The 26,355-nt window shown below is 46.9% G+C and overlaps 1 protein-coding gene across 4 annotated transcripts; it reads left to right on the plus strand.

Moving 5' to 3' along the window:
* The first annotated feature begins 44 nt into the window (after nt 1-44).
* AARS1 (alanyl-tRNA synthetase 1) lies at nt 45-26,355 on the plus strand. Of its 4 annotated transcripts, XM_082439008.1 has the most exons (22): nt 45-102; nt 411-489; nt 8,619-8,783; nt 11,617-11,805; nt 12,124-12,269; nt 13,971-14,162; nt 14,674-14,818; nt 15,167-15,312; nt 15,951-16,059; nt 16,214-16,364; nt 17,372-17,496; nt 17,934-18,078; nt 18,918-19,096; nt 19,797-19,910; nt 20,994-21,200; nt 21,705-21,889; nt 23,122-23,230; nt 23,906-24,019; nt 24,572-24,691; nt 24,815-24,901; nt 25,308-25,421; nt 25,829-26,355. In XM_082439008.1, exons 3-22 carry the CDS (start codon nt 8,640-8,642, stop codon nt 26,012-26,014), a joined length of 2,907 nt encoding a protein of 968 aa, XP_082295134.1. In that variant the 5' UTR covers nt 45-102; nt 411-489; nt 8,619-8,639; the 3' UTR covers nt 26,015-26,355. The 4 variants fall into 4 exon arrangements, with proteins under 4 accessions (XP_082295134.1, XP_082295135.1, XP_082295132.1 ...); XM_082439009.1 differs by lacking the exons at nt 45-102; nt 411-489 and adding an exon at nt 5,111-5,222; XM_082439006.1 differs by lacking the exons at nt 45-102; nt 411-489 and adding an exon at nt 5,205-5,552.

The following is a 26,355-nucleotide window of genomic DNA, read 5'->3' on the forward strand; positions in this document are numbered from 1 at the left end:
CGCCAGCCAATCAGAGAAGGGGAACGGCAAGCCTGGCGCATGCGCACCAAAGTACCTAGGTGCAAAAGGCTAGGTCTATGTTTCAACAGGGGTAGCCTTTGGGTATTGAGCTTTTTTTTTTTCCCCCTCCCCCCGCCTTGAGTTTTTTAAACCGAGTTGTTTTTTGCTGAATGTCAGGCTCCCGCCTTAGGTTGGAAACTCCATAAGGACAGGGCAGTGTTCTCCTTAATCTTGATCTCTAGGGTCTAGCGCATAAGAGACACTCACTTGGTGAATAAATAGATGAGGAATGCACATCCCCCCTCCTTGCCCCCCAGATCAAACATTTTTATTTTTAATTTATTTTTTAATGAATATTTTATTTAATTTTATTTATTTAATTTTATTTTTTGGCTGCGCTGCGCTGCAAGTGGGATCCCAGTTCGACCAGGGATCGAACCTCTGCCCCCCTGCATTGGAAGCGCGGAGTCTTAACCATTGGATCACCAGGCAAGTCCCTATTTTAAATTTATTTTTAATCTTTTTTTTTCTTTGGCCAGGCTCTGCAGCATATGGGATCTTAGTTCCCTGAACCCGTTCTCCCTGCAGTGGAAGTGCAGAGTCTTAACCACTGTTCTGCCAAGGAAGTCCCTGTAGATCAAACTTTTTAATCTTTGCCTCTGAACAAATAGGTGAAGAAGCTCATTCTCTAGTTTAGGCCACTGCTACTCCAAGTGTGATCCCCCAGTAATAGCACAGATAACACATGGGAGCTTATTAGAAATTCAGAATCTCAGGCTTCACTCCAGACCTACTAAATTGGGATCTGCATTTTAAGATCCTAGTGAGGCAGGAGATAGATGGGCCCCAGGTTAGACATTTACAACTGGCCTCCCGTTTACATTTCATGAGACAGAAAAAAGTGGGACAGGCTGGATACTTAAAACTAGCCTCCTGTTTGCATTTCCTGAGACAGGAGATAGGTGGGCTGCAGGTTAGGCATTTACAATCAGTCTCCTGCTTGCTCTGAAATAGAAGCAATGACAGGGACAGGGGAGATAGCCAAGCTTTGTCTCTTGTGGATGCCTTAAGATAACAGTCATGGCAAGAACAAAGAGGGGCAAAACCTTGTTTGAGTAAAGGATCAAGGGATCTCCGCTTCCCCTCTCCTTGGGGCAAGGGAGACACTACACATGGGCAGAAAGCCTCCTTGGGGGTCAAAAGTCAGGGGACAACTCCAGGCCATGGTGACTCTTGCTTCTCCCAGACACCTCCACGTCGGGATCCATCTTGACTGAGAGGTGCATGCGCACCTAAGGGGAGGGTCCTGAGACAAATTAGCCAGGGGAGAACAAAACAAGATGACTGGCCAGAAGGAAGACAAAGACCCGGAAAACTGCCCCTTTATAAAGAATTTAAGGGGCTTCCCTGGTGGCGCAGTGGTTGAGAATCTGCCTGCCAATGCAGGGGACACGGGTTCGAGCCCTGGTCTGGGAAGATCCCACATGCTGCGGAACAGCTGGGTCCGTGAGCCACAATTACTGAGCTTGCACGTCTGGAGCGTGTGCTCCGCAACAAGAGAGGCCACGATAGTGAGAGGCCCGCTCACCGCGATGAAGAGTGGCCCCCACTTGCCACAACTAGAGAAAGCCCTCGCACAGAAACGAAGACCCAACACAGCCATAAAATTAAAAAAAAATAAAAAAATAAAAAAAGAATTTAAGAATTTCCCAAAGGCGCGACTCTTTCTCTGAGTTCGCCCATGTGTCTTTCTGCATGTACTTTGCTTTTCCAATAAACTTTTTCCTTTTCTCTTTACCTTCTGCCTCCTCGCCTGAATTCATTCTTGACAAGGCAGGCAAGAACTAGGGATCCAAGCCCTAGCCGCTGGCCCCTGTGGTCTAGTAGTTAGGACTCCCTGTCCGGGAACTAAGATCTTGCTTCCAGCTACCACTCGCTGTTAATTGCTGCAAGCTACTGCTTACTGCTGCATGCATCCGAAATCACTAGGTGACTCCTATAGTACTTCATGGTCTGAAAACTCTTCAGTCACCCCCATTTGACCTGATAGCAAATAAATGAACATTCAAAGTCCATTTTATAGATGATAGAAGTAGCTTAGGTGCCATGGAAGAGTTAGACTACATCCTTCCAAAACTAAGTATTTTAGCTGTACTATCTTGAGCCCCTGCTATCTTCCTCATGCCCCCAGGTAAGGTTCAACCAGTATTTTACTGCAGAGCAAGCCATGTGTATAGCACTCAGTCTTACCTACAGTCCTAAGCAATTAGCCCAGAATAAGTTAGTAGTTACCTCAAATAGACAATTTGCATGTTGCATTAAGATAGTTTTCCTTCTATTATATAGTTGACACTATCTGCCAGGGAAAAATATTGTAATAGGGAAGAGCCAAATCTGACTACATGTTGGATCTGTTTCTTTTACTTTAACCTTTGCTTTCCGCTGCTTTGTTCACTAAAAGGATACTTACTGTCTATAGATAGTGGCCTGCCTCAGGGAACCCTGCCCCTGAATGTTAAACCAAAGTGCCTTTGTTCAGGGAAATATCTGGACCCTGTCCACCTGTGGATGGCTGCAAGAAATAAGAAATTAACACATCCCCTCCCTGAGGCTGGCTATTACAGGGGATATTTGCAAAATTTTCGGTCTTTTTACTTTACTTCCTCATCTCCTCCCCCTCTCTGTACTATAAAAGAAACTGGCATCCACACGCCAGTAAGATGGTTATTTTGAGACTTTAGTCTGCCATCTTCTCTGTCTTCTGGCTTCCTGAATAAACTCGTATTCCTTGCCTCAACACCTCGTCTCTGATTTACTGGCCTGTTGTGTGGCGAGCAGAGCAAGCTTGGACTCGGTAATAGTATCATAGAGAACTGGGTAATTATCTGAATAATTCATGTAGAAAATTCATTTTTAGAAGAATGTGACTTTTGGGCTTCAACAATTTCTCTTCATGTGTACTGAACCAATCATTGGGGAATAAAAAACATTTTTTAATCTATCTTCAATTCTTTTGTTAGTGAAAGTGCTATATTAACAGCAACAACTATGGCAACATAGCTAAGTTATTAAGGCTACAACCAATATTACTTTATTTTGAAAGTACAGTTTGTACAATTTTGGCTCTCCATTTTAAATGTGCGGGTACAAAAGTCTGACCCATTTCTCAGGTTGTTGTGACTAAATATGCTATTTTGTGCCATTTTGTTAAATATCTTTTTTTTTTAAATTAATTTACTTTTGGCTGCATTGGGTCTTCGTTGCTGAGCGGCTTTCTCTAGTTGCAGAGAGCGAGGGCTACTCTTCATTGCGGTGCATAGGCTTCTCATTGCGGTGGCTTCTCTTGTTGCGGAGCACGGGCTCTAGGCGCGTGGGCTTCAGTAGTTGTGGCACGCGGGGTCAGTAGTCTGTGCTCAGTAGTTGTGGCGCACGGGCTTAGTTGCTTCGCGGCATGTGGGATCTTCCCAGACCAGGACTCGAACCCATGTCCCCTGCATTGGCAGGCGGATTCTTAACCACTGCGCCACCAGGGAAGACCTATTTTGGGCCATTTTGGATCAGAACAGTTATCTCTCTTGGTTTTGACCTTAGCTGTCTTAACCTCTGGGTGCCTAAGTTTCCTCAGCTGTTAATAGCAGGTAATAAAAGTAACTCATAAGGTTGTTGTGAGGATCAGTGTCTGCTGCATACTAAGTGCTCAACAAACATTAGGTGTGATGATGATTATTAATGCTTTGCTGTGAACTGGGAAATTAAGTGCTAGCTTTTGAGCTTGACCTTCTATTTGTGTAGCATGCTCTTTTACATAAAATGAGTAAAATTTTTCTGAAGTATTGAAACCAAGCAGGACCCTGTGGGGCCATCCTGGGCACAAAAGCCTTTCTAGGAAATAGGTTTTATTCAGCCTCCTTGACCTTCCCAGAGTTCCAAAGGGCAGATTCAGACAGTTGCTAATCAGGGAAGGGAGGGAATGCAGAAACAAGGGAAGAGCAGTCAAGAAACAATAGTGCAGCCTTGGGGTAGGGTCCTGGTTCCTCTTCAAGGAATATACATATAATATGTTTAAGTTCTTCTGCAGGAACTAAGGCCCCCCACTCAGGTGGGGGATGGTAACTTCAGGCTGAGCACAAGATTCCTGGAGCACTACCCTGTTACCTCACCACCAACCAATCAGAAGAACGTCACACACCCTGCAGCCCTCACCCTAAATTTTACCATAACCCCCCCCCCCCCCCCGCCAAAATCATCAGGGAGTTTGGGGTTTTTGAGTACCAGCCACCCGTTCTCCTTGCTTATCCCTGCAATAAACCTTTCTCTGCTCCAAATTCCCACTTTTTGGGTTGTTTGGCCTTCCTGTGCATGGGGCATATGAACTTGTGTTCCGTAACAATATCTTTAACCCAGTTATGACCAGCAGCACAATTTTATACCCTTGCATTTAGATATACAAGATGATGTAGGTTAATAGTGGAGAGGTTTAGGTCATGGGCTTTGGAGTTGAACAGAAACGGGTTTGAATCTTGGCCCTTTAACTTACTTTTCAATGTGTACTTAGGCAAGGCAGTTACCTCATCTGTAAAAGGTATGCCAGTTGGCCTGCCTCATACACGGTTAAAAAAATAAACAAAATAATGTAGGAAATGTTTAATAATGCCTCACATATAAACATTAACTATTACTTTTCAAAGGCAAATCGAGGACCAAATGCCAATTTAATTGTCTCTCAAAGAGTACATTATTTCTTCCACACCAAATCCAAGAAGGTCTAAAGGACAAGTGTATCCATGAGCACAACGTATCAGAATCTGAGGTCTGCATACCATTCTGCAACTAAAACGAACATAACTAGATACTAAGAGCTGTGACCTCTACCAAACACACGTCACCATTTCCCCCTTATTAATCATGTCAACTACTAGGATTTTGAGTATGGATACTAAAATGTCGGTCCCCAGAAGTCCACATCCTTACTTGTCACGTGACGTGCCCCAGTCCCTTCTTTCCCTGCCATTGCATCAGCCGATTTAGAGCCGCCTTCCCAGAAACCAACTAATAAGCTGATTCGTGCTCCAGTTGACTGGCATGTCGGATGGCCAATAATTTCTCGGGAAGGTAAGGCGCGGCGGGGCACTTTCCATCCGCGCGCTCTGGTTGGACGGGGAGGTGCGTGCTGCCGAGGGCAGCGGTTTGGCGCTGGTACATCTGCGTGTCTGCGGGAACAGGTAACCGTGGCTCCGGGCGCTGGGCGTTGAGGGAGGAGTTAGGAACTGCGACCCTCGGGAGAAGCAGATTGACCTCTGAGAGAGTTCTACGGCGCCGCGATAGCGGCTGTGCTTGGCGTTTGGTCCCTAGGCCAGGCCCTGTGAGTCCTCTGGAACGGGGGCATGGGCTGGAGCCGGGGTTGAGGCAGCCGCTTGGCGACACGGCAGCTGGAGAGTGGCCTTTTGTCAGACCCTTGGAGCGCTGGGGGTGGAGTGGCCTCGGGTGGCCTTGCTGAGGACCGAGACCTTGGAAGGATCACTGTTGTCGCTGACCATCCGCCCAAAGCGGAGGTTTTATCTCCCCTGGTTTTAATCCCCTAGGGGCGGGCGGGGTTGCGGGCGGGTAGAGTGGTCAAGACGGGTGGAATCAGGCTGTGAGCCGTTCCATAAATTCTTAAAATTAGCTAATAACTGATACTAGTCCAGGCCCATCTAGAAGCACTTTCCGTGCTCCATCACGTTTAGATATTACTTTTTCAGGGTCTGCGTTTCCAGTGTGATTTAAGTTCATTCGCAGTTCTCTACTAAAGGGTTATTAATTATACCATGAAATACTTAGCAACCACTGTGCTGGATGCTGAGGCCATACCCGTAATGGTGAGCAAAAACCACCAGTCATGATTCCCACTGGGCTGGAACTTACAGCCTGTTGGGGAGATGGACCTCCAGCTGTCAAATGCATGTGCAAATTATGACGGGAGACACCTGGGGCTATGAGAATAAAATAGGGAGAATCTGATCAAGAAAGAGAAGACTTCCTTAAATAAGTCTCTTTGAAATTGAGATGCCAACAATGAGAAATTAACTAGGAAAAGGCAAAAAGGGAGAATAGGGTAGTCAGCTTACCTGGCAAGTGAAGAGCATGTTGAAAGGTCCAGTGGCTGGAGCCTTAAATCCAAAGGCCAGTGTGATTTAAGGTACTTAAGACCTTTACAGTTCCTGCTGGAAAATGGAATCTGACCTCCTTTGTGCTACCTCTGTATCCAATATAGCCTTCCTGTGTATTTATATTGAATAAATGAATGAGTGGTGATGGTGACACAGCCTTTAATAGTCCCAGCCTCCATTGGGCCTAACAGCAATATATTGGATCCTTTTACATCATACTGCAGTTATTTCTGTGACTATCTCCCTATTAAGGGCATGAACTCTCTTTCATCTTGGTTCCCAGCATACAGTATGTATTCAATACGTTGAATGAATAAACAAAGATGGAAAATTCATGTGTCTTTTGGAATGGAACTGCTTATTTTCCTCAGGTAACACATTTAGAGGAGGAGCAGTGAACATTCTGAAACAGCTATGATGTTGCTGCTCAGTCAGAATTAGCACCGTACGTTCATTGTTGCCACCATGATTAATATTCATTGAGAGCCGTGATGAGAAGGGTCGAGGAAGAATGTGGTGTGACAAACTTTCTAGAAACCATAGCCTTGACTCCTTAGCGTGAACAGAAAGTCCTCAGCTGTGGGGATTTTAGTCAGCTCCTTGGCTCTGTCTGCCAGTGTTTCACCATCTTTTTGCCCAATGGGCTTTTTGTTTGAGTAATGAGTTGATTGAGTTGTGAATAAATCAGTTGAAATTGTGATTAAACATAAATCTAAGAGTCAGTCTCATTATGTTCGCTGTGTACATCTTTCTTTGTATCTTCCTCCTAGGAAGGAAGAAAACCTTGAGCTAAGTGATGTAAAGTAATAGTATCCAATTTGTTCCAGGTTACAAGTTGCTTCCAAATACAGGATGGCTTTTGAGCCTCACACCCCAGGTGGCGTAGGCAGAGTAGATCTTACTTTTTTATGAAAAAGGAAACAAATTTAGGACAAGTGCCTTTTTACTTATTGTTTAAAAAATTTTTTGGCCATGCTGTGAGGCATGTGGATCTCAGTTCCCCAACCAGGGATCGAACCCGCGACCCCCGCATTGGAAGCGCGGAGTCTTAACCACAGGACCACCAGGGAAGTCCCAAAATGACTGTTTTTTAAAAATAAATTTATTTATTTATTTGTTTGTTTGTTTGTTTTTATTTTTGGCTGTGTTGGGTCTTCATTGCTGTGTGCCGGCTCTCTCTAGTTGCGGTGAGCGGGGGGCTACTCTCCGTTGTGGTGCGCGGACCTCTCATCGCGGTGGCCCCTCCCGCTGCGGAGCACGGGCTCTAGGCGCACAGGCTTCAGTAGTTGTGGCTCGCGGGCTCAGCAGTTGTGGTGCATGGGCTTAGTTGCTTGGCAGCATGTGGCATCCTCCTGGACCAGGGCTCGAACCCGTGTCCCCTGCATTGGCAGGTGGATTCTTAACCACTGCGCCACGAGGGAAGTCCCCAAAGTGACTTTTTAAAGGTTAGAGCTAGGTCTAGAATTCTAGAGACTTTTAGATAATGTTGTGAACGACATGGTTCCTATTTTTCTAGACACCCAGTGCTACATGGCACTACAACTCCATGCCTGTGATTGGTATCCTCTACCAAGGCCTGTCACTTCTCTCTAACCCGCCTGTCAGAGAAGCTGTGTAATATATGTGAAAGCGCTTTGAAACTGTAAAGCTGTTTTATTCCTAATTTCCCTCTCTTCTGATTCCCTCTCTCTTTCACTGGCTCTTGAGCTCTACTTCCTCAGTGTGGCAACAACGTCCTCACTCCCTAGCAGTCAAATAGCTGGGAAGGCAGCAGTTTAGCAGTTGGGTTCTGGAGGAGCTAAGTGGAGGCAGGTACATTCCTGCTACTTGCAAGTCAGTTCCTTGTACAGATGGACCCATCCCCAGGTCCACTGTTGCCTCCCCAAGACGGTCAGGCCAAACCTAGAGGCCCTGGCTTTGGGGATAGTGGAACTTTGCACAGTTCTAGGCATGTGGGTTAAGACAGAGCTGGAAGGGCCCTTAGAGTTCATCTTTTATGGCCCCCTTTTGTTGGTGAAGTAATTCCCTTAAGGACTTGGAGCTAGGACTGGAACCTGGGTCTCCTGAGCCTCCCTCGTCTCCAGGGGGCTCCTCTGCTAGACTGAACTGTGAGGTTTTATTCCCATTTCTTAATTCCTGACCTAGGGCTTGGAACAGCGGACGCTCCATACATTTTTGCAGTGAATGAATGCATGAAGAAACCACCTCCTCCGCTTAATGTGTTGGTGTATTGAACAGATTGAGGTTGGCCGGGGAAGGAAGAGCATGTGGAGTTACTGTCTGCTACTGCAGCAAGTTTTGCTTCGATGATGATTTTAGCCTTGGACATTAGAACATAGAGGTTTTAGGATCAAACAGCTTACCTGTGTCCTGCTTTGACATGGCCTGAGAAGCTAGGAGTCTTGTGTAATGTTTACTTATCTCTTAGTTTCAATTCCCCTAATTTTCTTTCATTTTTCCTTTGGTTAGTTCCGTAGGGTTATTTTCGAGATGGACTCAACCCTAACAGCAAGTGAAATCCGGCAGCGTTTTATAGATTTCTTCAAGAGAAATGAACACACCTATGTTCACTCATCTGCCACCATCCCTTTGGATGATCCCACTTTGCTCTTTGCCAATGCAGGCATGAACCAGGTAAGGGTGTTTTCCCTTCCCCTTGGCTTTTTTTGTCCACAGAGGCAGCAAAGCAGCCCTGGAGTCAGTCAGAATCCCAGTTCTGTCCTTCCTGTGTGATCTTGCAGAATCTACTTTATGTCGTTGAACCTCTGTTTCTTTGTCTGTGAAATGAGGAATAATGATAGTGCCTGCCTTTAGGTTGCAGTGAGGAGTAAATAAAATAATGCATTTAAAATGTTTAGCACAGTATTTGAATTTTTTTTTTTTAAATTATTTATTTATTTATTTTTGGCTGTGTTGGGTCTTTGTTTCTGTGCGAGGGCTTTTTCTCTAGTTGCGGCAAGCGGGGGCCACTCTTCATCGCGGTGCGCGGGCCTCTCACTATCGCGACCTTTCTTGTTGCGGAGCACAGGCTCCAGACGCGCAGGCTCAGTAGTTGTGGCTCAGGGGCCTAGTTGCTCCACGGCATGTGGGATCTTCCCAGACCAGGGCTCGAACCCGTGTCCCCTGCATTGGCAGGCAGATTCTCAACCACTGCGCCACCAGGGAAGCCCCGGTACTTGAATATTAACTATCATTATTTTTAATTATGATGAGAGACCTCGATACTCATGGATTAAACTTGTATGCCTCTCAAGAAAAATACAGCCTACATCTAGTCTGTAAAGTTTTGCCTCTTTTTTTTTTTCCTAAGGAAAAAGCTGTGCTTTATTAAAATCAGAGGCTGGGTTAATCTTGCTGAGCCCTGAAGAGACTTGTTAACTCAGCTGTTGTGGTTCTTCTTCATCTTTTCTTTGTCCTTGTTTTTTTCTTTATAAAATGTCAGTTCTTCAGGATTCTTTTAAGGCTTTGCTTTCATTCCCATTCTAGGCCATGCACAGTCTTATTTTTTTCTTTAATTAATTAATTAATGTATGTATTTATTTATTTATTTTTGGCTGCGTTGGGTCTTCGTTGCTGCGTACGGGCTTTCTCTAGTTGTGGCGAGTGGGGGCTACTCTTCGTTGCGGTGCGCGGGCTTCTCATTGCGGTGGCTTCTCTTGTTGTGGAGCACGGGCTCTAGGCGCGTGGGATGCAGTAGTTGTGGCACGTAGGCTTCAATAGTTGTGGCTCACGGGCTCTAGGGCACAGGCTCAGTAGTTGTGGCGCATGGGCTTAGTTGCTCCGCGGCATGTGGGATCTTCCCGCACCAGGGCTCGAACCTGTGTCCCCTGCATTGGCAGGAGGATTCTCAACCACTGCGCCACCAGGGAAGTCCCATGCACAGGCTTATTGATTTTTTTTTTTTTTTAAACTCCTTTCTTGAAGTTACTGCCACGAATGCCAATTCGGATCTACTGCTGACAAAACTTTATTAGTAGGATTTGTGTTTGGGGCAATTGAACTATAAAAGATATTTAAAAGTTTTATTTTTGGAGACAAGCATTTTCTCTTGAAGTAATGAGAGCATCACAAGTTTATAAAGGTGTTTAAAAGGAGTTTTTCAATATACCTGTGACATTGAAAACTATTTAATTGGCTGGAAGTGGATTCAGGTTAGATGGGGCCCTCAGGACTTTTCCTTTGGAGGTTCTCTGGGTGACTGCTTAGCCCGGTGGACCCACCAGCCCTTAGGATGCCCCTCACTGTGGGATAAGTTGACGTTTTCTCTTCTCTCAGGTCTATTCTCTGGCATGGAAAACTAGAGGCGCTGGGAACATTTTCCACCTGTATTACATGAACCATGAAGTTATAAAAGTGTTTTCAGTTGTGTGAGTCCCATGCATACACCTGGAACTGAGGGCACTAATTTTAGGTGGACTCTTCCAAGGTGGTGAGTTTTCTGGAACACTGGAACAGTTCTATTCTACTCAGGCATACCTAGGCTTTGTCTTCTCCCACATGAACTGAATGTACTTGGCAGAAGGACCATGGAGTCCAAGGTTTATAAACATTCTCTGAATAACAGTAACTAGTAGCCTGCGTGTAGCACCTCCTATACGCCAGGCATTGCTCTGTGTCTTATGTATATTCACTCATTTAATCCTCACTCTGTGCCATCCTACTGAGGCACTGAAGGCTCAAGTAAACTGCCCAAGCTCATGAAGCTGGTAAATGCTGGAGCGTGGATTTGAACCCAGACAGTCACTTGCTTATGTGCTCTATGCCTCTTAATCAGAAATACCTTGTGTTTTTTTTTGTTTTGCTTTGTTTGTTTTTACATTTTGAATTAGTATTTATTGAGCATCTATTCTTTTCAGGTACTTTTCTAGGTGCTGGATAGTAGCTAAGTAAGATAGTTTCTGCTTTTAAGGAGTTTACGGTCTAGTGCAGGACTGTACAATGTACTTTCTGCAATGATGGTAATTCTATATCTAATCACACACCAGCCATGTGTGATTATGGAGCTAGTGTGACTTATTGTGACCAAGTGGCGCTAATTTTACTCCCTTAAGAGGTCTCAAATTTTTTTCTTCCTTATCACCTTTACTACCAAGCCAGCACATTGGTTTTAGAATAAGTTCTTCCAGAAAGATGGTATAAGCCCTGACTGCAGAGACTTGAGAGGAAACACAGGTTTCACTGCATCAACCTTGACTGTTATCCCAGATCTGGCAGGGCTTTGCTTTGCGCAGTTGGTGTTACTGGCAGTGGTGGAGACCGTTGGAGAACTAGGACCAGGGAGGAGCTGCTCCAAGACAGGCTGCCTCTGCTGCAGCCCACAGGGCCACCTGCCTCTGATAAGTTTCTGTATTGCAGGCTAATCACATCCGGAAGGGAATGGTCTATGTGTGTTCTCTTCCTGCCAGCATGTAACCACCTGATATAACAGCAGCTCTTTAAAAGTTGAAATGTTCCCTTTCTTTTTTAGTTCAAACCCATCTTTCTGAATACTGTTGACCCATCTCACCCTATGGCAAAGCTGAGCAGAGCTGCCAATACCCAGAAATGCATCCGGGCTGGGGGCAAACACAATGACCTGGACGATGTGGGCAAGGATGTCTATCATCACACCTTCTTTGAGATGTTGGGCTCCTGGTCTTTTGGAGATTACTTCAAGGTAAGTTCAAAGAGGAGATCTTTGAGCAAAGATCAAAGGGATATTGAGCAAAACAGTCATTTCTACGGAGGGAAATGGGTTCTAACTTTGCTTGTTTCATGATACAAAATATCATCTAGGAGATTCAGAAGTGAAGGACATTTATCAATTCTAAGACTTCTTGGAAGCAGTACCTGTAATTTTATGATTTCAGTTTACGTGTGGATTTCTTGTGTAAATTTGACTGTTTATGGTGAAGATACTGTATTGGACCTCTCCTACTCATATTAAATAGATTCTGGTTTGGTCATATTCCACATCTTTTTTATCTTTTTGTAGGAATTGGCATGTAAGATGGCTCTAGAACTTCTCACCCAAGAGTTTGGCATTCCAATTGAAAGACTCTACGTTACTTACTTTGGGGGGGATGAAGCAGCCGGCTTAGAACCAGACCTGGAGTGCAAACAGATCTGGCAAAACTTGGGGTAAGAATGTAGCTCGCATGTGGAGAGTATGAGTATGGAGGAATAAAATGGTTCCTACACTCAGTGCCAGAGTGGGGTCTTAGGACTTGGGGTGCATCGCCATTTCCTATTTCGGGGTGTGTATGTGGAGGTGGAGGTGACTGGGAGTAATTATCCTTTGGCGCATCCGTTGCTTCTTAGTAGGTTTACTTGATCATTCTGTCGTTGAAAGCCAACATAAAGAGTCTCATTTTTTTTTGCTTTTTATATATTTTTAGAAATTGTACATAGAGTGCATATGTTGTGAAATTTCAAACTATATGGAAATGTAAAAAATAGGAAATGGAAGATCCCTAACATTAGTCCTTGTTAATAGTTTGATACCCCATAGTCTCTCAGGCCTTTTTTCATATTTCTGTAGCCCTGTGTGTATGTGTGTGTCTTTTTCAACAGAGTGTATTGATATGAAACAGTTTATTTCTTATAGAAATGTAATGGCGTCAAACAGGTCTAGGACAGAGGAAGTTGTGGGTTTTTTTTTTTTTAACGTAATATAATTCTAATATAAAATCACATAGCATAAAAAGTAACATGATAGATGAGCGATATGTGTACTGGGCTTTGAACATAATAGAATTTATGAAGCTCTGTATCAAGAGGAATCTGATTGTGGAATGATGTTCCCCTGTAGATAACAAGAATGCCCATGATGTCCTTGTCTCATTTTCTTGTTCTTTTTACTTACACTCTCTTGTCCTTTAGTGCGTAGCTTTTTATATACTTAAGCACTGCTACTTCTCCTTTATTTTTAATTTTTTTTTTTAAATTACTTTTACTCCAGGTATATTATTCCAATCCAGCTTCCCCTTGTACTTGGTCTGAAATCCCTCTTTGGTTAGACTCTATAGTCTAAATGTACTTGGATGTTTTGAGTAGTAACACATGTGAAACTTAAATACTAATCTTGACTTTTTGAATCCTGTTTTACTTGGCTTGTATATATATGTATGCTTGTTTTCAAGCAAGCATAATCTTTTTTGAGTGCTCTGTTATCTAGCAACTCTCAGCAGAGTCAATATTTTGGAAATGTTTTAACCTTATTAAATTCTTTTTGGTGTCATTTTAAGGTAAAAGATGACTAAATTGAGGCATAGAGAGGTGACTTTAAATGATCAGCTGCTTTTTTTCAACACTTATACTGTCATAATATAATTGTTTTCATTTATAAAAATGAAGGAACATTTGCAAAGAAACGTGCAAAGAAATTTGTTTAAATTCTGGTCAGGAATTCCCTGGTGGTCCAGTGGTTAGGACTCCACACTTCCACTGCAGGGGACATGGGTTCCATCCCTGATCAGGGAACTAAGATCCCACAAGCCAGGTGGCCGATAGATAGATAGATAGACAGATAGGTAAATTCTGGTCGTATTCAGCATGAAAGTTTTCATTTTTATGTGTTCCTTTCTAGGCTTTATCTATATGTTTACATGTTTTTATTTATGATCACAGCATATGTGCATTTTGTATTCTGTTGTAGCCACTCTTGAAAAGAATCACGTTCTGCTTCTTTATCAGGATTTGAATGCAGACTCAGCACTAGTAATTGCCAAAGAGTGAGCCTTCTTTCTAGAAATGCATAAGGATCTCCTTTTTTGGTGGATGCAAGTCTGTGCAGAATCCTGTTACTAGCTATAACTGGGCTTATCTTCCCGCTCTCTGCAGGCTGGATGACAGCAAAATCCTCCCGGGCAACATGAAGGATAACTTCTGGGAGATGGGTGACACAGGCCCTTGTGGTCCCTGCAGTGAGATCCACTATGACCGGATTGGTGGTCGGGATGCGGCGCACCTCGTCAACCAGGATGACCCCAATGTGCTAGAGATCTGGAACCTCGTGTTCATCCAGTATAACAGGTGGCCTTGGGGTCCTGATCTGTTCCTGCTAAGAGCAGCACCTTTCCTCAAGCTGCGTAGAACGAGAGGAACTCAGAGCACACGGCTGTCTTCCCATCCTCGTCTTTGGGGACAGTGGGGCACTGCTAAAGGCATCATGGGATCTTGTGGACATTTGTTCAATTTTATTTCTCAGGTTTTCCCTCTGATCTCTGGGACAGGGCTGGGCCTATTCTTTTATAAACTAGTTTTATTCCACATACTACCTGCTTAAGGGCTATTCCTATAATGTCATTTTTGCTATAATTTGAACTGCTGTTTTAAAGCTCATTTCCTTGAAGCTTGCCTCACTCTTTAATGAACCCCAGAGTATTTCTTCCCTTTCCCCCTTCACTCCCCTCCTCCCACCAAAACAGGCAGAGGCAAATGGCAAATAGTCACAGCCTGCAAACTGCAAAGTGAGTTCTGCCCAGTAGGGAGAGGTGGCAGCCTGAGCCCATGTTTCATCCTCCTCTTTCTCTGGATCTTGCAGGGAAACCGATGGCATTCTGAAACCTCTTCCCAAGAAAAGCATTGACACAGGGATGGGCCTGGAGCGACTGGTGTCTGTGCTGCAGAATAAAATGTCCAACTATGACACTGACCTTTTTGTCCCTTACTTTGAAGCCATTCAGAAGGTACTGGTCCTATTGCAGACTGCTATGGAAGTTTCCAGGCTGGACCCTTAGTACTGTCAAAGATAAAACAATCATATGCTTTGCCAGGTGAGGGTACCTGTGACCATCTACCAACTTCATTGTTAATAACACAGGGGTCTAAGCACAAGGCACTGTATTTTATTGTGTGCAGGGGCCTAGCTGGAGGCTCTTCACTCTTGCTCCTGTTACCTTTCTTGGGGTTATAGGATCTGGCAAGAGGGTCATCCTTTCTCTTTATGCCCCGTCAGTCCTCTCTGAACCTCCTAGGGTGAGGCAACACTAGGAGGGCTGCTTCCTGATGAGCTGCCTCCTGGTTTTTATCTGTAGGGCACGGGTGCTCGGCCATACACTGGGAAGGTTGGTGCTGATGATGCTGATGGGATCGACATGGCCTACCGGGTGCTGGCCGACCACGCTCGGACCATCACCGTGGCCCTGGCTGATGGTGGCCGACCTGACAACACAGGGCGGGGGTAAGTGTGTTACACGTGGGGCAGGGTTAGGACTGACGCTGTTGAGTTTTATGGCTCTCTGTGGAACTTAACACCATACTTCGTTATTGTTTGTCTTCTAGGTAGTTGGAGGGATCCTTTTATTTTTTTTAGGGATAAAGGGAGTTTCAGCTCACTTTGAAGAGTTCACTATATTAAATTTCTGCTGCCAAGTACAAGATGATAAGGATGGTATTTAAGGTTGTCTGATAAGATATTGGCAGGGGCAGGGGAGATACTGATGAACCCCAGGCAACTTCATTACTGACAGCCAGGACCTGGGATTGGATTGTGGGCATCAAGTTGGCCGTCTGGTCTGTACTTCTTGCCTCCATCTCTGGTTCAGCAGAACAAGCTTGGAAAATAAACCAAGGTTATCCCAGGTTATCCTTGATGCATATTTGTGGATTATATTACTGAGTTTTATGCTGGAATTAATGTAATGACCTTAGGGGAATGCAAAAAAAAAAAAAAAAAAGCAGGCTTAGGATAAAAGAAAGAATCTGAAAGAGAAAGACAAAAAATTGGTCATGTTGCTTGGGTAGAATTCCAAAGGACCCACTACAAAACGCTCGGCTGGGAATGTTGTCTAGCAGGAGACTGGGTTCTGCCTTTTACAGGTATGTGTTGAGACGGATTCTCCGCCGGGCTGTTCGATACTCCCATGAGAAACTCAACGCCAGCAGGGGTTTCTTTGCTACATTAGCAGATGTTGTCGTCCAGTCCCTGGTAGGTGTATTTCCTGTTCACCTCTTCTGTACTGAAGCACATACCTTAAAAGGTGTAGAGTGGGAGATATCACACTGTTAATGAGAATTTTTAGAGGAGTCATAGTATAGTCCCTGCCTTCATTGGGCTCATATCTGTGTTTCCCATTTACCAGGGAGATGCATTTCCTGAGCTAAAGAAGGACCCAGATATGGTGAAGGACATCATTAATGAAGAAGAGGTGCAATTTCTCAAGACGCTCAGCAGAGGGCGTCGCATCCTGGACAGGAAAATTCAGAGCCTGGGAGACAGTAAAACCATTCCCGGTAAGGACCGGTTTGTTCCTTTCTTCAATAGGCTGGTTCATCTTTCTGGAAGAGGCAAGCCCTTTCTCACAAACTGACAGTGGACTCCTGTGTCTCCAAAGGCTGAGCATAGCTTGGTTAGACCGCTTTTGGTGTAAAATGGGGTTTATAGTAAGATTATAAAAGTAACATTTTAGGGCTTCCCTGGTGGCGCAGTGGTTGAGAATCTGCCTGCTAATGCAGGGGGCACGGGTTCGAGCCCTGGTCTGGGAAGATCCCACATGCCACAGAGCAACTGGGCCCGTGAGCCACAATTACTGAGCCTGCGCGTCTGGAGCCTGTGCTCCACAACAAGAGAGGCCACGATAGTGAGAGGCCCGCGCACCGCGATGAAGAGTGGCCCCCGCTTGCCGCAACTAGAGAAAGCCCTCGCACAGAAACGAAGGCCCAACACAGACAAAAATAAATAAGTAAAATAAAAGTAACATTTTATTGTGGCAAAGTATTCAAACAGTACAGAAGTAAAAAGTGAAAATCCTCTTTCCCAAACTCATTTCTCAGAAGTCACAACTCTTTAGAGTTTGTTGTATAACTATTCAGGACTTTTCTGTATTTGCATACAAACGTATATAGGGGTGTGTGCACGTGCACAAGCAAAAAATGGGAACGAATAGTATATAGTGTTTTACAACTTTAATTTTTTACCAGACAGGAAAATTAAATCCAAAAGTTTTTACTTTTTATAGAAGTATAATGTAATGTTCAAGGTGAAAGCCTGATGGACTTCCACAAACTGAACACACTTGTGTTCAGATTAAGAAACAACTTTTCCAGGGACCTCTTGTGCTTCCCCCAGGTTGACTGCAAAAGATTTGATGGATTTTCTGACAGATACACAGAACCATTACTAACTTGCCTGGCTCTTTAATCCCTCCTGTCACTGCCAGTGTCCTCCTGGGAAGGGGTCGGGATGGAAAGGAAGGGGGGCCATCCCTGTCATTCTTACGTGATTCCTTTGTGCTGTGTAGGGGACACTGCTTGGCTCCTCTATGACACCTATGGGTTTCCAGTGGATCTTACTGGACTGATTGCTGAAGAGAAGGGCCTGGTGGTAGATATGGATGGCTTTGAAGAGGAGAGGAAGCTGGCTCAGGTAAAGCATTTGGGAAATGAGCAAGAAACTCCGCACCAATCAAGGCAGCACTTGGCTGCAAGGCAAGAAAGAGTTTCCTTCCATTAAAGTCTTTGAAATTCTGTTTTTTCCAAGACCAGTGAGTCTCAAGTGGGGGCAGTTTGCCCCCCTTACCCCAGGGGATATTTGGCAGTAGCGTATAAAGACATTTTTTGGTTTTCACAACTGGAGATGAATGCTACTGGCCTGTAGTGGGTAGAGGCCAGGAATGCTGCTCAACATCCTTCAGTGGACAGCCTCCCAGAACAAGCGTTACCTGGCCCCAAATGTCAGGAGTGCTGAGATCAAAAAACTCTGTTTTAGAGCTTTACATTGGGCATAGTTTAGCAATTTCAAGTCCTTCAGAGTTCTTTTTCTTTGACATTGAGGTAACTTATGCTTATTTCTCTTACTGGCAGCTGAAATCACAGGGCAAGGGAGCTGGTGGGGAAGACCTCATTATGCTGGACATTTATGCTATTGAAGAGCTCCGGGAAAAGGGTCTGGAGGCAACAGATGATTCCCCAAAGTATAATTACCATTCGGACTCCAGTGGGAGCTACGGTATGTTAGTGTGCTCATCTGGGGTGGTTTTCAAGCAGTGAGTCTCAGGATTAGGAACCCAGGTATCCATGGTAGCCTTGCCTGCAGTGCTGTGTAGTCATGCTGTGTAATTTTATACTCAGAGAGACCCTTGGTGATTGACTTTCTGTTTATTTTGGAATAATTATAGATTCACAGGAAGTTGTAGAAAAATAAATTTACCAGGAGATTCCTTGTATCTTATACCCAGTCTTCCCTAATTGCAACATCTTGCAGGAAACAAGGAAAATGACATTGATTGATAAAATTCACAGTGGCTGTTGAATTTTGCATCGGGATAGTAGCGTTCTAAAGTTAAGACAACTCAAAAGAAATATACAGGCGCTACATGTTTTTGCTTTTTTTGCTCCAGCAGAGATACCTAAATCTATCTAAGGAAGCTCACAAAAGGAATACATTCCTTATGAATTGACCTTGGAGTAGGGAATTTATTACTACTCTTAAATACCTACTAATCAAATTCACCAGGTTTCTGTTCAGTAGCTCACAGTTAGGGTGACCATCTGTCCCATTTTCCCAGAATTGTCCCAGTGTTGATGCTGAAATTGTCCCAGTGTTTCCTCATACCCGGGGAAATCCCTTGGTCCCAAGCAAACCAGGACAGTTGGTCACCCCTACTGAGTATTAGATTCTCCAGTAGAAAACCAGCATGTTAAGCCCTTTTGTGGAGTCTAATAGGCTTCTTCCAACATGAAATTAGACAATTAGGACCTAAGGAGAGTTTGAGAAATAGAATCCGATAAAAGCCAGCTAAGAATGTGTGAATGAAGTCATCAACCGTGTTTTCCCCTTGTATGCAGTGTTTGAGAGTGCGGTGGCTACAGTGATGGCTCTGCGCAGGGACAAGATGTTTGTGGAGGAAGTGTCCACAGGCCAGGAGTGTGGAGTGGTGCTGGACAAGACCTGTTTCTATGCCGAGCAAGGAGGGCAGATCTACGACGAAGGCTACCTGGTGAAGGTCGATGACAGCAGCGAAGACGTGAGCCAGCAGTTCTTCTTCATTAGTGAGGAGCGGGGGCCCAGCAAAGGGCCGGGCCTGGGCCCCAGGCAGCTGCTCTGTCTCCTCGGTGCTCCCAGCCCTGAGGGGCAGACACCACCGGCCTTTGGGTCGTGTTCTGTGTTCAGTGTTTCTGAAGCCGAGGGAGCTGCTGCTTGTACTGTGTTGCTTTCATCACCGTTAGGTCCCCTTGTAGCAGGATCCTTGCAGCCAGGCTGCTTAGGTTGATCCTTGATTCCTCCAGGCTTTCCTTGTAAATAAGGAGAGATAGTTCTCTGGAGGGCAGACATCCTCGTAGAAGACGTGGCCTGTAGCTCAGCCACTGCTGTCTCTGCGGTCTTGGATGAGTTACCTAGTCTCTTGGGCTTGAGCTTCCTTACAATGGCTTTAATTCTCTAAGATGCTCCTTAATGGAGAGTGTGTGTGTGTCTGTGTCTGTGTATATATACACATGTATTACATATTTAAAGTGTTGTGTGTTTGTAATGATAAATATTTATATAGTGGTCAATATATATATGTATGTATGTATATATAATGGTATTAATGGTATGTGTGTATAGTACATAAAGGGAGAATTCATATTTATGTCCATTTATATATATTTATATATATACATATATACACACACATATGTATTTGGATTTATTTATGTATTGGTCTCCTCCTTGACTCCTCTTAGAAAACTGAGTTTACGGTGAAGAACGCTCAGGTCCGAGGAGGATATGTCCTGCACATAGGAACAATCTATGGCAACCTGAAAGTGGGGGATCAGGTCCGGCTGTTTATTGATGAGGTGAGTTTGAGTTGCTTTAGGCTGGTTAGTAATCATCTCTCCTTCCCCTTTTAAAAAAAATATCAGCTTTATTGAGGCATACCTGGCATGTAGAATTACAAGAGTTGTTTAAAGTGTACATCATAGTGATTTGATGCAGGTTGTGAAAGGAATTCATCTCCTCCTCTGGCTTTAAATTGGTCCATCATTACTGTCCCTCCTAAGTAAAATTATAAGTAGATGATTGCGTGTAAGGTGCAGAAGTAAATTTTGAGGGATGTCAATGAGAGTTAAATCTTTTCCCAAGTTAGACCACAGTGATTTCAGTTGAGATCCTATACCTTCATTTTCACGGATTGCCTTTCTCCAGCTTAACCTCAAATACTTCTTCAGGAGCCAAGGATCCTGTATGAAGAAATAGGTTCTGCTGCACGTGCCAGAGCTCCAAAATAATAGTAGCATAAAACAAGACGGAAATGTGTTTCTCACCTGAAAGTCTGAGCTGATGCAGAGGCCCTCCCCACAAAGTCACAGGGCCTTGCTCTTCCTTGCTTTTGTTCCACCATCATTCCTGGGGCGTTGCCTTTGCTTTCATGGTCCAAGAAGGTAGCTATCAGATCCATTTTCTAGGCCAGGGTTGGGGGACTTTTTCTGTGAAGTGCCAGATAGTAAATAGTTTTGGTTTTCTGAACCATACTGTCTCCGTCACAGCTACTCGACTCTGCCGTTGTGGCACAAAAGCACCGTAGGCAATACGTAAACACACGGGTGTGGCTATGTTCCAATAAACCTAGTTATAAAAATGGATTGCAGGACGGGTTCGGCCCACAGGCCATAACTTGCCAACTCCTGTTCTAGACAGTGGGAAAGAGGAAGGGGAGGGTGTGTTCCTTTAAGGGTACACGTCACTTCTGCTCACAGCCCACTGACCAGAATTTAGTTACATGGCCACAGTTAGCGGCCAGGGAAGCTGTAGGCTTTATTCTGGGCAGCCATGGGTCCAACTAAAAACTCTAGTACTTGGGAGGAAGGGGAGAGCAGGTACTGGGGGCCAACCAGCAGTCCGCTGCGGACCTCTCCACCAGCCTGCTCTGCCCTTTATAGCCCCGACGGAGGCCTGTCATGAGCAACCACACAGCCACTCACATCCTGAACTTCGCCCTGCGTTCCGTGCTTGGGGAGGCTGACCAGAGAGGCTCCCTGGTTGCTCCTGACCGCCTTCGGTTTGACTTCACCGCCAAGGGAGCCATGTCCACCCAACAGATCAAGAAGGCCGAGGAGATTGCAAACGAGATGATTGAAGCTGCCAAGGTAGGTTGCATTACATGTGAGCTCTTGGGTCATGAACTTCACTCCTTCCTGCACCATCGCTTTCTATGTACGAAGCCACCACTGCCCAGATGCTCTCACTCTGTCGAGCCATAGTCTGTCCTGTGAACACGTGTTCAAAGCAGTGATTCTTAACTGTTCTGGGTAGGGGGCAGTGCTGGTGTTCAGTGGGGGGCCTCAGGGAGGTCTTTGGTCCGCCCCTTCCTTAGGACAACCAGAGCTCTTTTAGTTAAATCTGTTTTACATATAGCACATCCATTTGAGATTTGGTTCACGGTTTAACAAAGCAGTTGGAAATTCCTATGTTGAGCCCCTTGACTTTACACATGGGGCTTTATTTTGGGAGGCTCAGGGCACATGATGGGCAGAGCCGGGATCAGAAACCCAGAGCCCTGCCTGCAAGACTGCATTCTCCCTGCTGCTTCCTACTGCACCTCCAGAGAAGATCTTTTCCCAGCTTTTTTTCCTATCTTCTTTCCGTGGCAGCCTGTCTACACCCAGGATTGTCCTCTGGCAGCAGCTAAAGCCATCCAGGGCCTGCGGGCTGTGTTTGATGAGACCTATCCTGACCCTGTGCGAGTCGTCTCTATTGGGGTCCCGGTGTCTGAGCTGTTGGATGATCCCTCCGGTCCTGCTGGCTCGCTCACTTCTGTTGAGTTCTGTGGGGGAACGTGAGTACTTCAGGGGGAGCAGTGGGCGGGCCTGCCTTTTGTTAATCTGCGTCGCCCTCGGAGGATGTGGGTGATAGGCTAGACCAGCTCTCGTTTGTCTGAGGTTGAAACAGAGTCCTCAGAAATGCAGTTGCCAAACAGCGTTCCCAGGAATCAGCACCTGCGTGCTCCCATCAGACCCCACAGTGTCTGACGTTGACATTTACTGGGTGTGTGATGAAATGTTCTTCCGAGGAGGGAAGGTGAAAAATGTCATCTTAACACTTACAGCTGCTTGCTCTCGTTCCCTGGACGGATGACGACAGAAGGCCTGGGGATTCATGATTCAGCAGGGCCCTGGAGCTTCTGATCTGGTCCTAGCCACTTTCCATTCCCAGGGCCTCACATAGTTCCCTTTGCAGGCTTGAGCAGCATCTGTGGAATTAACCTCATTGTCTCAGAGCCCCTGAGTCAGGCCCCACGGTAGACCCGGCTCACTTTGGCTGTGGGCAGCCGCGTGTTTCTGCCAACTTGGAGTCCTCCATAGCCCTTGGGGTCTTTCTGGGACCGTCTGGTGGCCTGGGAAGTTCCTGCTTGCAAAGAAATCAGGGGGAAAAAAACATTCTTAAGGCCATGGTAGAGCCCATCCAGGGCCTCCTGTGAGCCTCAGGCAGGCAGAGAGCAGGTGGGCGCGTGGAGGATGGGGTAGGGATCTGGGAGGTCACATTCCAGGCCTCCCTCTGTCCAGTAGAATTGGGCCTTCAAATGAGTCCCACATCTGCCTTAATACCTCTCTACATGACACTCTCTAGAGCACTGGAAACAGCTTTCGGAGACTTTACATCATCCTTGCGGAGTGGCTGAGAGTAAATGAGCATTTGAGGTTCTCTGAGCCCCTGGGGTTGTCTGAGGTGCTGTGGTAAGACTTGAAAGGGAATCCACCGATACTCTCAGGCTGTTGAGCAGGGACAGAAGGCAGCAGTCCAGTGAGGGAGAACTATCCACATTTCGTGCATGAGAAAACTGAGGCACAGGAACATGGTTCCTTGCTCAGTATCGGCCCCAGCCAGGCCTTCTCTGACTGCCTGCCCCTTCCAGGCCACAGCTGCGTTCTGAAATAAACACGAAGGGCCTTTTCTCATCATCCCCTTGAGGGAGCTTCCCTGGGAGTGACTACCACTTAGGGCTCCTGTCTGCCAGCCAAGGGCTCCTGGGTGCTGTGAGGACCATGAACTTTGCCTTCTGCCATTCAGGCATCTGCAGAATTCGAGTCACGCGGGAGCTTTTGTGATTGTGAGTGAAGAAGCTATTGCCAAGGGCATCCGGAGGATTGTTGCTGTCACAGGTGCCGAAGCCCAGAAGGTGAGCAGGTCAGGCTGGTTTGTGGCTTACTTGAACAAGGCAAGAGGGGCCCAATCTGTGGATCCACAGTGTCGATGGTCACGTGGCCGCTGCGGTCAGAATCGGAGGTACAGCACTCCCTCCAGAGTGTCCTCCCGTTACCCCACCTGGCAGAAGAAAGCCAGCACCGCAGGAAACGTTCTAGCTATCTTACATTTAATCTTTTAAAATATAGGTAAATTCTGCCATAAGATGTCTGTGTCTAGGAGGGTAGGCCATAGTTTTGCTGTGGCTTCTGTGCCCCTAGCACTTAGCCACACCTCCCTAGGGGTTTGTACCCAGTTTGAGACGCATGGAGTACGGGGACAGTTGCTCTGGGGGTGCGGACTGCAGCTCACGCCTGATGTGTGCCGAGGCTTGAGGAGTGATGATCTCATAGGTGGGAAGGGCTCCTGGCTCATGAGTTCTCCGTCAGCCCCTGAACCTGAGTTCCGCTGGCCAGGTGTGTGAGGAGGGTGCACCTTTCTGGGGCACGAGGCTGCAAACACTTGCTCCTGCAGGAAGAGAAAGTTCTGGTGTTCTGGGGGGGTGTTGTTCCATAGCCTGCCATCAGTGTCTGCCACCGTTTACAGACAGAGTCGTGAAGCTGGAAGTTGCCTGACCCACAGTTTACAACTCTGATTGTCCTTCTCCCAGGCGCTCAGGAAAGCGGAGAGCTTGAAGAAATCTCTCTCTGTCACGGAGGCCAAAGTGAAGGCCCAGACTGCGCCAAATAAGGACGTGCAGAGGGAGATCGCGGACCTCGGTGAGGTAGGGGCGGCCTCCCTCCTCGGGTCCTGGTTCTCGGTGCAGTGGGCCTTTGGACTGACTTCTGATGTCCGGCAACCTTGCAAAGGGGACACTCCGGATCCTGGCCTGCGGACCCCTGGAACCAGCTGCTGCCCCCGTTGCCGATGGCAGGGCAGCCCCTTCTGAGCACTAGTGGGCACCGGTGTTTAGGGGGCTGGGAGAGGTGCTGTGGGAGCCCACTGTCTCCAGGTCTCCTGGTGTTTGTTAATATTCGGGGGCTTCCCATTAGCCCATCACAGACTGTGTTCACTGCCTTGGGGGGACCAGGTCTAACAGAGGATCCCAGCTCTCTTTATTCTGCCCCTTTCTCTCTAGTCCTGCTCCTTACAACTGATGCAGTTGCTCATTAAGTGACTGGTCTCAAGGCCCGTGGATTCCTTTTTGTTCTTGTGTTCTCGCTCCTTCTGGACACTGGTTGGGGGACTTCGGTGTCAGAAGCCAGAAGGGTGGGGTGGGCTCACATCCTAGCTCCTTGTGGCCCAGCTCCCAGTGGTGTTCCTGTTCTGGTTCCAGGCTCTGGCCACCGCAGTCATCCCTCAGTGGCAGAAGGATGAATTCCGGGAGAATCTCAGATCCCTGAAGAAAATCATGGATGACCTAGACCGAGCTAACAAAGCCGATGTCCAGAAGCGGGTGAGCCCTGGCGGTGCAGGAGCCGGGAGGACTTACCCAGCAAAGGCTGTGCAGCCTGCTCTCTGGGTGTCAGAGTCTGAGCCTTTGACCTGAGGCCTCTCCTCTGGACTTCCTTCCTTGCAGGTGCTGGAGAAGACAAAGCAGCTCATTGACAGCAGCCCCAACCAGCCCCTTGTCATCCTGGAGATGGAGAGCGGCGCCTCGGCCAAGGCAAGCCGGGGTTGGGGCTCCATGGCACCGCCCTGTGCCTGTCTGCTGCTTGTCTCCTCTTCTCGGGGTCTCAGCCTTGTGGTGGCTGAAGTGGGAGCCTTGTGGCTCTGAGCAGAGTAGTTGCCTGACGGCCCACTCTCTGGGACTGAGGTTGGGCTGAGCCATGGAGAGAGCTGGTGGCTGGAGAGCTGTGGCTCCTCGAGGTGGAAGGCGAAGCTCCGAGCCAGAGCGTGGGCGAGGCCCTGTGCTTAGTCCTCCATCCAGGCTCCGGGGACCAGCACCTGCTCTTAGAAGGGGGTAGGGGGTGGGAGCACTCTGAGAACTGAGCTCTGCAGACGCGCTGCACTTGTGGAGAGCGTGGCCCCCTTCCCCAGGGCCATGGCCTGATGCCAGGTTCTCCCCACAGGCCCTGAACGAAGCCTTGAAGCTCTTCAAGACGCATTCCCCTGAGACGTCTGCCATGCTCTTCACAGTGGATAATGAGGCTGGCAAGATCACATGCTTGTGTCAAGTCCCCCAGGTCAGAGTGCCCTGCAGTCTTGCTCACAGCAGCTCCGTGCCAGTGGCCATAGCTTTTCTCAGGGAGCTCGGTTCTTCTTACACCTGTTTGCCAAGACCCATGTGTGTTTGTGCAACCCCTGTTAGAAGTGGCCGTTTTCCTGCTCACCTGTTTGTCACCTCCCCAGCACCCCTTCCCCTCAGGCTCTCCCCTCCCTGGTGGATATGTTTAACCGTGCTGGCTTTGCTACTCGGTATGCCTCGCCCTGGCTGTCGTACCCACTGTAGGATCTCTCTTAGCTCTGGCAGCATCACCCAGGGCAGGATTGGGTGTCTGGCTCCCCCATCCTTTTTCCATCCCACCCCTCTCCTTGTCTCCCTCAATCCCGTCCTCTGTCCTGACCCCCACTTCTCCTTCCTGTCTTCTAGAATGCAGCCAACCGGGGCCTGAAAGCCAGTGAGTGGGTGCAACAGGTGTCAGGTCTGATGGATGGCAAAGGTGGTGGCAAAGATGTGTCCGCTCAGGCCACAGGCAAGAACGTGGGCTGCCTGCAGGAGGCGCTGCAGCTGGCCACCTCCTTTGCCCAGCTCCACCTGGGAGATGTGAAGAACTGAGGCGGAAGGGCGGCTTCCCTGAGGAGGCATCTCCCCCGCACCCAGATGGATCCGTCCAGCCAGGAGCGCTCCATCCCCCACAAGGGCATTCTAATCTTGGGACCTTTAAACAGCCCCATCTGTCCTCCTAACCCAGCAGTAACTGGAACTTAACCTGGGAGCCAGCCTGTGACTCAATTCCCACGTTACGCTTCTGCCCCGAGCACATCAGCGCCATCTGTCTAGAACCACTACCCCAGGATTGTGTCTGTAGAGTTCTCTGCAGACCCAAGGCTCTGGGCCTGCAGGGAGGAATCGTTTTTGCTGCAGAGAATAAAAGGACCATGTGCAATACTCGATAA

This window comes from Balaenoptera physalus, assembly GCF_965194825.1.
Source record: "Balaenoptera physalus genome assembly, chromosome: 19".
Lineage (NCBI taxonomy): Eukaryota > Metazoa > Chordata > Mammalia > Artiodactyla > Balaenopteridae > Balaenoptera > Balaenoptera physalus.